This window comes from Zonotrichia albicollis, chromosome 10 (assembly GCF_047830755.1).
Source record: "Zonotrichia albicollis isolate bZonAlb1 chromosome 10, bZonAlb1.hap1, whole genome shotgun sequence".
Lineage (NCBI taxonomy): Eukaryota > Metazoa > Chordata > Aves > Passeriformes > Passerellidae > Zonotrichia > Zonotrichia albicollis.
Window position 1 is genome coordinate 27339225 of NC_133828.1, and position 15273 is coordinate 27354497.

At 36.4% G+C, this 15273-nt stretch overlaps 1 protein-coding gene across 4 annotated transcripts in view; it reads right to left on the reverse strand.

The window, feature by feature from the left end:
- Positions 1 to 15273, reverse strand: part of UBR3 (ubiquitin protein ligase E3 component n-recognin 3) — a 97318-nt gene that overhangs the window by 70075 nt on the left and 11970 nt on the right. For all 4 annotated transcript variants that reach the window (XM_074548513.1, XM_074548512.1, XM_074548511.1 and 1 more), the window contains exons 2-8: positions 15079 to 15218; positions 14535 to 14693; positions 13385 to 13528; positions 12709 to 12758; positions 10058 to 10124; positions 6172 to 6302; positions 748 to 976 (exon numbers count right to left, since the gene is read on the reverse strand). In XM_074548513.1, the coding sequence (XP_074404614.1) occupies positions 748 to 976; positions 6172 to 6302; positions 10058 to 10124; positions 12709 to 12758; positions 13385 to 13528; positions 14535 to 14693; positions 15079 to 15218 (920 nt within the window). The remainder of the gene's footprint in view (positions 1 to 747; positions 977 to 6171; positions 6303 to 10057; positions 10125 to 12708; positions 12759 to 13384; positions 13529 to 14534; positions 14694 to 15078; positions 15219 to 15273) is intronic.

The window sequence follows — 15273 nt, forward strand, 5'->3', positions numbered from 1 at the left end:
TCATGCATAAGTTTGTGATATTTAGCAGCAGCACTCAGCCTGTCTAGGGGGTACTTTCAGATTCAAACTAGGATGAAGAGGGCTGAGAGGTCTCCAGTCTGTTAGGCACATAAGAGTGTGAATGTCAGAGATCAGAAAGATTCAATTGTACCATTTTCATATAAGGACAGGTAAAACAAGGAGGGTGAAAATAGAACAGCTGTTTTACTAAAGAAGTTATAAAGTCTACAATAGCTCAAATTCAAACTGCCACTTTGTCAAACAAAAGGTTGATAAAATTGCTATATTGACAAACTATTACATTATTCTTCTCTAATTATATCAAGGCAATGACAAGTTTTAAAAATTATAACAATTTAAAATACTGCAAATAGCTTGTGAAATTCTTTGAAAATATTTTTTAAATTCATACAGGTCTCAATTTGTGTATATCATTTTTCATTCAAATAGTTGCTTATGCACTTCACACAACAAATGAAGTAGTAGGTAATAACCTGCATTCTAAATCATGTGACATTCCTAAAAAAAGCCCCATACAAACCAAAGGATAAAACATTAGTATCATTCCTGATAACTACCTTTATATTCCCAGGGAATTTTGAGACTCTTCCTCTACCATACATTGCTAGATCCTGTACATTTTTGGAAAGGCATCAGTAGGGTGGATTGACCACCAAAGAAAGATTAAATTTCCTCTATAATCAATTGATTATTCATGGAAAGAAACAAACAAACAACTAAACCTACCTTGCAATTCACTTTTAATAAGGCAACTTTCCATCATGTACAACAGAACAGTGACCATAATATCCAGCAGTTGGCATTCTTCTGTTACTTGGCGTGCTAGTTCTTCATTGCTGAACAACTGAACACTGATATGCACAATTCTATTAGACATGGTGTCTGATTCATGGCTTTTCTTCAGTGTTTTCATAATAAAAGCATAGTGCTGAACAAATGTTTTTGTAAAAGCAATCTGCAAATTATAAAGAAATGTTGATATTAATAAGCATCATACAAAACTTATATCTTTCTTTCATTATAAAATAGTCCTTTATGAATGTACAATCAACATACCCTGGGAAACACCTGTTGCTATGACAAACCAAAAGTGATGACTGCTTTCTAGAAACAGAGCAAATGAAAAGACCAATTTATAGGAAAGGGTATCTTAGGCTGCTAATTTTATTAACTTTCCCCAGAATCTAATCTTGTCATTCTATACTTTCCACACTAAAGAAAGTCAACCCAGAAATGTTGAAACAAGGAATATAATGTCTCAGCATGCCCGTGAAAGTAGTAAAATTCTAACAATTATCCTAAATTTGTACATCCTACAACAGATGTCCTAAAATGATACCCTGTGAACAATTAATTTAGTACTGCCTTATAAAGCTGCCTCATCACTTGCAGCCATCTAACCATGAAGTAAGGTTTTAATTCATTTTCAAGCAAAACTTTCTACACTGATTTTCATTTCTACTGTCATAGCATTCTATACTTTTTAAATAAACCTTTAGTGCTTTTCCCTCAATAACTAAATTAATTATGCAGATTTGTTATTCTTCACACACCCGTTAGTGGGTTTTTTTTTAACCAGATCATTTATTTAAATGCATTTAAATGTATTGCACATATAGATATATATAAATCTTAGTACAGTTCTGTGTTCCACTCCATTAGCCTCAAGATGCATTATAAATCAACCTTTTCACTGCACGTCCATGAACATATCTGCTAGCTTGGAAATCACTTCTCACTTAGTACTTTAGGTTCTGAATTAGCACCATCTGGACTTGCTTGGCTTAGTAAGAAGACAAGCTGTGTAGTGATAAAAATCCAAAGTCTAAAAATCCCTTGCCGATTCGTTCTGGAAGTATTAACCTTTCATAAGCATAGAATTAGAAATGTTAAATCCACCCTCAGCAGCCATGCTTTCACCAGACTGTATGCAGGTCACTACTTTATTTGATCTGCCTTAGATTCAGTGCTCCCGTATTTTCATTATGGCACCACCATGTCATTATCACTTCAGAAGTACTTCCAAAAACATGATGACATAATTCTGCTGTTAGGTACAGAAACTGGTTCTCCCAGCAAATACCCCCTAAGATAAAGTTGCTGATGCAAGAAACTGAACCAAGGTGAGAATGGGGACCTCACTGCAGGAAACACTGCAAGAATACTTAACTTGCCTTCCTACACCTGGCCCACAGTGATGCAAACCTGTATAATCACTGAAAGTATGTTCCACATATAGCACCCAACAATGCTAACAGTTCTCACCTAAAGTGCTTTTGACACAATGTATTCTCAATACTTGAGCAAAGTTAATACAATATCAATCTGGTATTACAGATATTCCCATCACATAATTTCCTTTAAGTTAAAGGTCTGAAACAATTTTCATCACTGGCATTAGCATCTATCATCAAGACATTCATACTAATTCACATTAAGCCTCAGACAGAAAATATGTAGCAGGTATTTTAAGAAGTTAGTATATTAACACCGCTGGTAAAAGAGTATGCTTTATTTATGTATTACCTCTTCACACTGTATTATGTTTAAATAGGATTTTTGGGTTCTGAGATGAAGAAACTATGTTTCACTTGTTTTACACAGCACACTCAATTCAAATTGACTGCAAAAACAAGGTCCTTCTCTAAAGACAAATTTTGGATTTTTTTTCTTTAGTTTATATTGGCATGCATCAAAATTTTTTGTGCCTCACTCATTTACCATAATAAACTTCTGAAAGTACTGTAAATTTGCTCTCACTACAGTATAATAGTAGAGACTCTAGAAAACACTTAACTAAAGGAAAGACAGAAGCTTTACTCCTATATTCACTTGCAAGTTAAACAAACAAATCCAACCCTTCCCAATTTTGAGAGGAAGAAACTAAACTCATTCCAAAAGTTTAGAAGCTGAAATACTGTGGTAAACTGCAGTCAGCACACAAAACCAGGCACAGTAGGCCAAATCAGTCCATCCACATATCCTTTCTTTCAGTGGCCAAAGCTATAGACACAACAAAGGAAAAATATAGAATGCAGCAAGAATGCAATTTCTGTCATACCACGTTTCCAAATACTCAGCTCCAACCTTCTGCAAGAAAGCCTCCTAAGACACACATGCTTCCTGTGCATCTAATTATCTTCACTGACTTTTCTACCTCTAGAGAAACAAAGGTAATTTTTTCAGCTGGCCTTTCCTCTTGGTGACCACTCAACTTCAATCCCAGAACTCTCTGGAGACTAACACCAACCCCATGCTTCAGTTAGAACTTACATCTCCCATGTTTATATTCTCAATGCTAAGATGTAAACTACTTCTGCCAGCTGAATGCTGCACTAAAATTAAGGTTCCAATAGAAAAACTGCTCTACAGAATTTGTAGAACAGCATATCCAGGGGTTGGTGAAGTCCTGTTGCTGTAATAGCTGCCCCGAGGGTCACTATGGGAGGTGCCTGACACAGCACAGCATTTCTGTTAATTATGTTTGTTGATTCATTATGTCCAGATGCTTCTGCATTTTTCAGCAAGATTTCAGCAAGGCTCTGCTCTTGGATGATTTACACTCTTCCAGCATCTTCCTGTTTACTGCCAACACATTCTTTGCCTTCTCCTTGGTCACAGGAAAGTCTCTTTCTCGGGCCTTTTATTCTCCTCTGGTCCACACCACAACACCTTTAATTTCTTGGAAGCTTCAATAAATTTTTCTTCTGCTCTCTTTTTCTTCACTTGTAAGTCTTCCAAGCTTCAAATGTCAGAGAGTGATGGAAGGGATGCCTCAAGCACAAATCTGTAAGGCAAAGACCACACTTTTTGTTGTGCTGTCTCTCTCATTTGCCAAAGTGGGGAGAGAGGGAAGAGCTAGTTAACCCAGGGTTTTAGCCCACCCCTTTCAACACCTCTTTTCAGTACTGGGAATCCCTAATGGGAAGTTTGCTTTCCTATTTAAAAGAAAAAAAAATCTGTGTAACTGAGATTGCTAGTGGTTCAGTGACTGCTACACAGGGCAGTGATGGATTCTCATACGCTTATGCTGGAGGTCAGAGATTTCAACAATTCCAAAGCATATGCAGATAGGCAGCTCTGTGCTCTATGTCCAGCTATCTCCCTCAGTTTACCAGGAATCCAACCTAGCAGAATTCTGCTGATTTAATGAGCTAAATTGCCTCACAAAGAATCAGATAAATTGCACAACAGCAGACAGAGAAAAAATTAGAACAGTACATGTAGTGTAGATGGGATGAGAGAAAGTAGCAGAAAGCTGCAAGACCATTTGGAACAGTTCAAATCCCTAGAGGTATTCCTGTTGTTTGAGAATGCAGTACGATTAATCAGCAAACAGGCTTTTCTTTCAAAAAAGCTAAATGGAAGTATGTAAGATAAAACATTCTTCTAACTCATCCCAAAATGTTATGTTCTCTCTTTTCCATGTAAAAGGTAGAGCCACTCCTTGTAAATTAACCACAGGCCTCTTAAACATGTTTAAAATTCATGCAGCATTGACAGTTTTGCAACAAAGCAAAGGTTTCTTGTGAAAAAAAGTTTACTGCCTCCCTAGTACTGCTATGTGATACATTTCCTGCTCTGAGTCTCCTCTACTATTTAAAATGCCATTTAGACGACCACGACAATTAAACACAGATTCTGAAAGAATTTTGAACACTTGGTATTTGTGCTTCTACTAAAGCTTTAACGTAGGAATTAACTGCTTAATGAAAGCCAGTACGAAATTGGTAACAAAAAAACCAACCAACCAAAAAAGTTTATAAAAACCTTTCAATCTGAGCATGCAGTATTGGTGGGTAGAAAATGGACTATTTCCAGTTAAAAGTGGCAATCACTAGAGAGACCAAATACACCATGATCTCCACTCTGAGTGAAGAAAGATAATGAATAAAGTCACTGAAGACTATGGCTCATTGTCAAAGGAAGAAAGATCCCACAATACTTAGAAGCTGATGTTATTACATGGTACAGTTGTAAGGGAAACACAGCAACACTTACCAGATCCTTCTGCATGCTGGTAGCAGCTGGCTGTTTTTACAGGCAGGAATTTAGCTGGCAATGGATCAGGAGAACTGGATGTCCATGAGCATGTCCAAATATCAGGAAGAATTCAAGCTTCATAGCAATGGATCATCAGTTAGGAAGTCCTAATGTCTCCTCATGTATTAGCTGAATCTAAGACCAGGATGAATCTTTGCTGGTATCCCAAATCAAAGTGGTGTCTTGAGATGGACACAGTAGTGCTCAAGGCCCATATCTTGGCTTTTTCTTCCTTGCAAGTTATCTTTATGTCCTTTGTTTTGATGCAGCAAGGTTTTAAGGAGGCACAAATATAGTGTTGTCCCATTATAAACAAAATATTTTTGAAAAAATCTGCATATCTGGACTGCAGAATTTTGTTATCTTTTCCTCCCAGCAGGCATTGAGAAGGTCCAAAATATTTGCACGGCTCAAGGGTATGACATGATCAGAGCAAAATGTTAAGCCTGATTGCTATGTATACTAGGTCTTGGGAACATGTGGAGCAAACAACCAAACCTGGCTGCACACCAAGATTTAAAACAGGAAGATGACATCCAGTCTCCACAACTCTGGGCCAGGAGATACTTCGTAGGGACAACTGCAAAACTCTGTAAGGAAGCGCCTGGAAGGCTGCCAAAATCACCTAGAGCATAGCTGCAGCAAGAACACTCACACTGTAATGGCCTGGCTGGAAAAACCACTGCCTACTACAAGAATTGAAACAGGAATGAAATCACTGCAATTATTCCCTAGTCATACCACACTACAGAATCATACAGTGCCATCCATGTGTTTTAAGTGACAAAAACAAATTGCAAAGTAAAATAAAATGAAACAAAATCCATCACATGCAAACATGCAATAACAGACAAAAAGGAAAATAAATCATCAATCAAAATTAATAGTGCTGCTCCAGAGTTATCCATCTTGTTTTGTCCACATTGGTTTTCAAATACTAAACACTTAGGAACTTCTTATAAAATACTCAAAACAAGTTAAAGATCTGCATTATTTTACTACTTATTATTCAAACATGAGTACACATAGTGTCCTGCAAAGGATAATACACACTAAGTATGTGAATATAAAAAGATACTTAGGTTTGAATTAAGTAAGGCCAAGTACCTTATAATCTTGATCTGGTAGCATGTTGAGTAAGAAAGTCACCATCTTCTGCGGAAACTCGTATTTTATTGTCCAAAATAATAATTCTTCTAGAAAACATTTATGCTTCAAAACATCCATGATAGACTGATCTGCATAAAAAGTTGAAGCAGGGCATGTGTAATGCAGTAAGTGTTAAAACTAAGAACAATAATAGTGCTGTTGCAGTCATACAAAAATTCAGTAACAAAAATTGAAGAACATCTTAGTTCATTCTGTAAATAATTTCTTTTTAAACACTGGAAAATTAAGATCACCAATATTGCAGAGTGTCAGAGTCTGTAGCTATAAAAAGAATCTCCCAGAGAAGCCAGTGAAAGTTTTCAGTACAATTCTATCAATTTTCATTGATTGCATTGAATCACATCACCTGACTGTAAAAGCTACACTGATTATAATGCATGACAGCAAATTGCACAATATTTACACAACTACTTAACCAAGGGAAACATTGTAGATTACTGCTTAACTGAAGTTAAAATACCAAAACAAAAAAATACAGTTTATGATTAAGTGATTAATTCTATTAGCTAAACAACTTTACCAAGCTCTAAGCAAAATAAACAGAAGCAATAATGTATCCTTTATTCTTACTTTCAAAGCAGTACATGCACTGACTGACCAACCACTAAGCTGTTTGCTGGGTTTTTTAAATACAAAAATTATCATACCCAGATAATCAGGAGGCACTAGCCCCTGACAGTAGCAGGAGAGACATTCTCATCTTTCCCCTTTCCTGCCCACTCACTCCGCCCCTTTACTCATACTGATAGTAGGTCCCTGTGGGGCACCTACATAGGAATCAAGTCCAGGATCTTTCCATTTTGTCAGCTGTGTTTTCAAGCAGATCAGTTTCCTGATTGCAAAGCTGCAATCTGACCTTTGCTAGAAAAAACTGCATGAAATGATCACTTGATAGAGCATAAATCACATTAACTCTGTTTTCAAAAAACTAAAATATAAAAACTCTTCATAAATAATCAACCTCTTGATAAATTATGCTTTACAACTACAACAGGTGGTGTTCACTCCAGTAACACATGAGGACTAAAGTAATAATACTACTGCTTCTCTATACCTAGAAATCAACTACACCTGAGGATACAGAGCTCCACACAAAATCACATATTCCAACAGGAGTGCATGAAGTGCTGCCATCTGCACACATCCAAAAACATTTGCACTGAACATCATCTGGCCTTGAAGACTCACATCTTCATTGAAGTGTGACAGCTTTAGAGACTGCACTGGATAGCTTTGTGCCTGTTCTAGGCAAGACAGACATTTGTGCTCTTCCTAAGCAGGAATTACCTCAATTTTCCGCCATTAGCAAGTGTCAGAGTTCCCCAGGCAAGTAACCAATTTGCCCAGACTTAAATTTTAGGGTTCTCCTCAAGACTCAAGCAAGTCACAAAAAATGTATATGTTTTATTCAGTACTTTTGACAAGCATTGATATAAAATACTACCTTTATATAATCATAAAAGATATTATAATATGTTGTAATATCAATAAATATTAAACTAATTTGAAAGGTATTACACATCACCTAGAGCAACAAACATATGATGCTCATTTATGTTCTCTTCCTCATCTCTTGTTATGAAGTTGCATGTGTGATTTGACTGCCCAGGAAAGCTTGGTAACCATGCAAGACTGAAGTGCTCTGCCCACAGAACAGAGAGCACAAGTTTAGGCACATGCCAAATGCTTCTGAGTGAGAACAGCAGGCATGGACATGACACAAGCCTGTATCTGTCACTGAGTGTGCAGCTTTCTCTGACACACAGCACAGGTGAACAGGACATATCCAGTACTCCATGCAGCACTTTGAGGCAGGGACACAACAATACACACCTGCTTACACCTGCTATATAATTTGAGTAGGCAGAATGCTCTTAACCAAACCTGGAACATTTATCAAGAACGCTGGGACTAATGTTCCTACTCTTCTGAAAAGCATCACTAGATTTTAAATTTATTTTTTAAAAAAACCAGTGTCTCCGGGTTTAAAAATCATCTGGTATTTCAGATGGAGGCAGGATGAGGTTTTAAAACAGAGTAAAAAAAAATTCTCACTACTCAGTCCCATACCTGCATGAGTGAACCTCAGCTGAAAAACTGCACTTTCTTTAAAGAAATATTTTATTCTTTCTTTGTGCCACAAAACACCTCACAGAGTGTTGTAAATATCTCTCTGGAATATAAGATGTAGCATTCCAATATACCCTCAGTATATAGCCCTGATGAAGACAGTACCACTGCAGAGCTAGGATGGGATAGGGAGTTTGCTTATATAGAAAAGGTAAATCTGTTTTTATTCAATACTCAGTTTTCCAAAATTTTCTTTTCATACTCTTATTTTATACCCTATTGGACATAAAATATGAATACTGAAAACTTCAGAAAACTATTTGATATTTAATAAAAACAGATACTTACCCTTCCCCCTTTGGCAGACTCCCTCCTCTGGGGCAGATATTAGGAGCTATCAACATCATGATCATAGTCCATGTTGGGATGCCTCAGAGGGGGAAGACTACAATCCTGGGGGAAAATGAAATGTGGAATTCAAGTCTCACTTATCCTGAAATGCCACTGCTGATATTGGTTTTCTGATCAGGAAGCTTCTAAATCTGGGCTTCCTCCCTGCCTCTTTCCCTAATGAGTTATTATGCATCAGAACAGCAGCATTTTTTCCTTGTGTTGCCTGACTCTAATTCATCTTTTAGACAAGCTAACAGCCTCTTAAATCCAAGTAAGAGAACCTTACTTGGATGCCTCTATGTTTCCTGCATATCTCCAAAAACTACTGCCTCTTCCACATCTCTACCACAATCTTTCTCACATCGTTTTTAAGATCGCCTCTAAACAACACTGTTGCCAGAACCTTTAGTTCTCTGCTTTTTCAGCTTCCTCATCATTTTTCCTTAAATCCGGAAACACTAGAAACAATCAATCTTACTTTCCCATACTCCTCACATCATACTATTTCATTGATTCAAGAACCTCTGCATTTAAAACTCAGGCTCCAAACTTTCATTCCAGAGACCTTCCAGAAACTTTATTCCAACTTTCCCTACAATTCCTCTACCCAAATATTCTTTTCTCAAGGCTTTCAACTCATCGCACTTCCTATGTCAGTCTCCTCACACTCATAATAAAAAAACACAATCAAAAAATTCTTCTTTATTTAACAATAGCATTTAAATATTATTAAACACTTTTCAGCACAGAAACATTTCAAGTACCAGACAGAACCATTTTGTCTAGCCTATGGTTGCTCTTGAATTAAAACTTGCAGTGAACTCAATGTGAATGCTACTCATGTTGGACCAGAAACTGCAAAAGGGACTAATTTCAAGCTAGAAGAAAAAAATGGAGTGGTTTCAAGAGAGATTTAATTCAAGTATTTTACCTTAAACATTAACAAACTACTAAAAGACCAACCAGAACCAGAGAGAACCATTCTTGCCTGGCTGCTAACACAATCATACTGCACAGTGACACAATCAAAAAAAAATTTGTTAACAACAGATACATCAAACACCTGTTTTGTAAAGCTATATTGCACACAGTGAAAACTGAATGAATTTTTGCAGGTCAGCTTACAACACAGAGGTGACAAAATGGTCAAACAGAGTCCCAGACACAGGTACTCACTCAAGGGAAATCCAACCTGCCAATGACCACATTTTCACTTGCTAGTCATTTTCAGACCATGCTATGCTAATAACTGTCACGTGCAGCACTACAGTGCTTGGGAACTGAATTGAGTACCCCTGGATATTTTTTAAGACAAACATAAAGCAAACATGATGAACTGAGATCAGTACTTTATAAATACCTTTGGTGGTGCTGCTTAGTTTCACCCTCTTGCGCTTTCCCACACCTTGGCTACCATCCTGGTCCTCCTGGGGCAGAGGAAGAGTTTTAAAAATTGACAATCATATACTTAGAAACTTAGTGCCAAGAGATTGCATGCTCTTAAAATTCTGGTTTAACTACCAAACTAAAACAGAGAAACCTTCAACATATTCTTACAAGAAAAACACTTTTACTGTTTACAGGAATCACGCATTGTGAGCAACCCTTTAGAGAAAAGCAATTTTTTTAAGTTCTCTTTTTCCCTCTACAGGCAGCCTTATCATCCACATTTATTTTATTTATTTTGTAAGGTTAGTTACTTTGATTTCTAAAACTCATTGCTAGAAAAGTTTAACACTACAAAATTTCTAATCTTTGCACATCTAAGATTTTACCTTATCCACTTGCAGGGTTTGTCAGGTATTGTTTCAGAGAAAAAATATCAGCCAACATAATGTGTATCAAAGTTGGCAACATATATAATTAGTTATATACTCTCTAACCAACATAAACTTTTGATGCAGGAATAAAGTATTTGTGACACCTTTACAAGGCCAATTCTAACTGCTTGCTCCCTAGAGAATAACAGAAACATTTTACACAGGCAATTGTCATCTGAAGCTTTCAAGGTACTCCACAAACTAAACAGCAAAGGTTCCAAAATGAAATACAAGTTAAAAACATCTCCACCACCACTTCACAAAATCTAACACTGCATCTTAAAAAAGCATGTGACATCACAGGAGTATACTACACGTTTCATGGATCTTTGCCAACACTGGTAGTCCTAATGAAACCAGAAATATAGATTCTTACTGGAGCTAATAAAATGAGATATAATTAATACAGATATCTACTGTTAAAACTAAGTACTCAATATCCTTCTCCCCTAAGCAAATGCCATGTTTTACTTCCAAACTCCTCTGGAATGATAAAGAACCTGAATCTCAAGAAGTTACTATCCTTCCTTGGGGAAGAAGATTGTTCACACTTTATACCTAAGGACTGGCCACAAGCATGGTGTAAATGAAAGGTCTGATTTTGTCTACCCTTTCATTTCCTCCATCTTGAAAAATGAAAATCCATTTTAATATGGACACACATATGAATACTTAGGCATCCTGTGGTCTTTGTGATCACAGGGTGCCTCTGGTACTTCCATCAGGAATGAGTCATTAAATTCTCAGGGTGTTGCCACTGCCCAGTCCCCAGTCAGAGGGGCCATGTATTCTCAAGAAAAAAAGAAAACAAATTTGTTGGGATATTACTATAAACTGCAGGACTCTGCAACTCAAGTCTCCTGCCCTGAAAAAGCCATCAGTAAAGAAAGTTAATTGTTTGTTTTTATAATCTTTTTCTTAATAATGAGCTGCTTTGCAATTACAAATTACTGAAAAGGAAGTTCACACCTTTCATCAAAAGTCAAAATAGACTGTACAGGTGGAAAGCTGAAATGCATATCAGAAAAATAACTTCCCTCTCCTCTGTACTCCCATGTCAGTTACACAGGGCATTTACAGTTCATTTTTAATACCTGATTATATTCTCTTAGAGCAGAGTAAAACTATGTTATAATTAAGAAATATGGCAAGAGCACACTTTTAACAGTATTTTCTTCCACCACTATTTAAAATGAGTGTAGAAAGGTTAAAAATGTTCTTTTTCACCAAGATCTAATGGCAGCATTGTTTCACAGATGGAACACTAGATTACAAAATTTACCTAGATAACAAATCAAGACAGTACTTTTGCAGGTAACTAAACAGCTTGGGAAAGTTTTGCACAGTTCAGTACTTAATTTTACTTCTACAATAGTAGATGGTTTGAAGGAAAATATGAATCTGTAGGATGGCTGTTATTTCCCATGTTTTCCTTTCTGCAAAAGGAGAAAAAAGGCCCTCTCTAAACCTGTCCTCCTGTTCAAGATTTTATGTTCCAAGGAATCAAATGAAACACAGTCCATGAATGCTTTTGCCACACTGAGGGATTCATGTTTTTATATGGGATATCTCTTTCCATTATTTGAAGTCTGTTATGTTACCCTACCAAAACGTCTGCTAAGGCTTACTAGTTGAAATTAGATTTTAAATAGCTGAGAAAATTGATTAAATTACTCTACCAGAATTTAACTTTCTTCCACTTATTTATTAAAGCTCAACTCAAAATGAGATTCTCTCCTTTTTACTCCCACTCCATATGTTTGGTAAGTAAGGTCAAGTCTACACATGGGAATTTATCTACAGAGAAATTCTCACTGCTGCTACCACCAGTTCAGCTGGATTCTCAAGTGCCAGAAACTGCTAATACCACTCATAGCATTACCTGCTCTAAGTTTGCTTTAATCAAGCCCAATTTACTTGATAGTGATTTCTGGAATACCTACACAGGTTTCTTCTCAGTTACATACATAAATTAAACTGGAACAGTATTAGCAAACCTCAGGATTTTTCAAGAGGTCCTTAGTAAATCAAAGGCATGAGATCTATTCCTTTATACCTCCATTTTTCCTAATTACTAAAATTGGGACAATGTAGGGCAGGTATAAGTAATGAGATTTGTGGGATTTGGCTGCAAGCATTCTCTCCCTTTAATATTCTGTTGCAGGTCATTACAGTCTTGAAAAAGTCTCACCTCATCTGAAGAATCCCCTTGTCCTGATGTTGCTGTACCCCCTGCCAAACCTTTTGAAATAAAAAAGTTCAGAGATTCTTTCATTAAGTCTATTATTGAAAAGACAGTATTTTAAGATATTTAAGCCAGCATGAAATGGAACACTACATTAATCTTCTTTAAAAGATACAGAGCAGTGGACTGAAGTTGGAGTAAGATTTCCAAGCAATACAAAACCAGAGATTTGCAAATCCATGCCATTGCAGAACTTCAGTGTGCTGTGTTAACAAACATTCTTTCCGAAATTGAATAAAAAACTCTGATAAATAATAAAGTCTGATGGACTTTAGTGACCAAACAAAATAAAATCCACAGAACCTTTATAAGAAGAAGGGCTGTGGATTGATAATCACTTTGTTGTAGTGGCAAAATTTCACTATAAGCAATTACATCTTGCCTACTCAAATTCCACCAATATTATGACTGGAAAAATGGTGCTTAGCATATTAGCAACAAGAAGTTAACATGCTTAGCTTTGCTGATAGAAGTAAAAGTCCTGTAATTTGGTAATGCAATAAATAACAGGTAATTCTCTAAGTTTCATTAAGATTAGTTTTTCTTAAAAATATACCCAAAGCAGTTTATATAAAACCCATCAATAATCAAGTTTTCCCTTAAAATATTTTTCTACACAAACCTTGAACAGATAATGTGCTAGTTCCAGCTCCTTGTTCCTGCATATTACATGCAATTTTATCCTCAGGAAATGCCAACCCAGAGCCTTTCAAAGCAATGAGGTACTTTTCATGACTTTTCTTTGCACATGCATTCTCTCCAACACCTTGAATACACACATAAAACAGTATTAAAGCACAAAAGCAGCTCCTCGGTTCATATGCGTCACACTCTATGCAAGCAATTTAAAAATGGCCCACAATATTTTAATTTAATAACACATATTCTCCATTTCAAGAGTCCAGATAAGCATGTCTTACTTTCCATTCCCTTTCTGTATTTCTGTATCAGGAAATCCATCACATATAGGAAAGAGGAGTAATTAAATTACTCCCATTTGAATACTATAACAGGAGAGAGAAAGGAAGGAAATAATAAAGAGAACTGCTCCTGAGGCAGCTTTACTAAGTGTTCCTCCTTTCAAATAAAGATCTGGGGATTGCCTGCTCTTTTAAGTAGCTGCTGCCCAAGCCAGTTATGGCAACTTAAAACTACAGTAACCACTATTTGTTCTGTACCTATGCAAAGAACTCTTATCACAAGAAAACAACATGGAGTTAATTTACACCAGGGGTTTGGGGTTAGCTGTGACTGCCAACATTTTCAGATTTATTGTGATTTGGTACAGGATTGAATAAATAATGGTGGGGGGGCAGTGAGAGGGTAAAGTTTAAGAAAAAAGATGAAAAAGGCTTTGCACAGAAATGCAGGACAGACAATGGCCTTTTGCCATTCAGGTTTCTTCCAGTAACCTCTGTGAGAGAGATCCCAAAATGAGTTACAAATATTCCACTTCAAATAACCTTATTATGACTAGTTTGGAAGTACTAAGCTAGAATGGATTTCCTATAAAAACTTTTCTGAAAAGATGTTTTCTTATACATTTATTTGGGACACAGATCAGATGTTTTTGCTCTTACAGGTCTTAAAAACAAATGTTTCTAGTCACTGCTGAAGCTCACCCTCCTATCAACGTAATAGCTTTAAAAATACACTTTTTTCTGTGTTTTGAGATGTCAAATAAAAACATGCAGAAACTGAAATGATAAAAACTTATGCTGTTAATGCTTCATAGTTTGAAAATCTAATTATTAGAAATAACACAAACATACCAGAGCTAAGATCTTTGTAGAACTGTTGGCTAGTTAAAACCTGGGTAAGAACTGATCTCATTGCACCTCCCATTTTGGTCAAGTCTTCTAGGAAGGAAACATGAGGCTCCAAAACCTGGAGAATTTTATGAAGGTCCTTCTCCGATGGCAGATCGAGAGCTGAAACCACAGAAGAAGAACTTTTGGTGTAGATGTAATGCAATTCAGCCAAAATTGTCACAAGCAGAACAGTTACAACCATTGCAAATGAAAATAATTTATATATTCATAATGCTCTAAAATTCACACATACCAATTTCAAACTATATCTCATTTCATTTTCTGGAAGAGCTCAGCACAATGCTAGGTAACCCCTAAAACATATTTAAACATGCCAGCAGGTAATAAAATCAAATCACCTAGTTAGGCTGGAATTTTGTTAGGAAGAGAGGTACAAAATACAATGACATCAACTAGGGATAGTATTCATGTGCTGTGTCTTCACAGACTGCAAGGCAGAGCTAACAGCATGGTAAGATATGTTAGGTGCAAATCCAAAACATACCAGGCTCATTATAGCCCTCTCGTAAATGCTGAATCAGACTAAAGATGAACTGTGGAAGAACTAATTCTGACATCATCAACAAGTGTTTCGGAACACACGGAACATTCGAATTCGATTTAATCCGGTGTCTTTTACAAAACCTAGAAAACAGATGAGAAAAATGTTAGCCAAGCACAGCTCAGCAGTTTTAACATA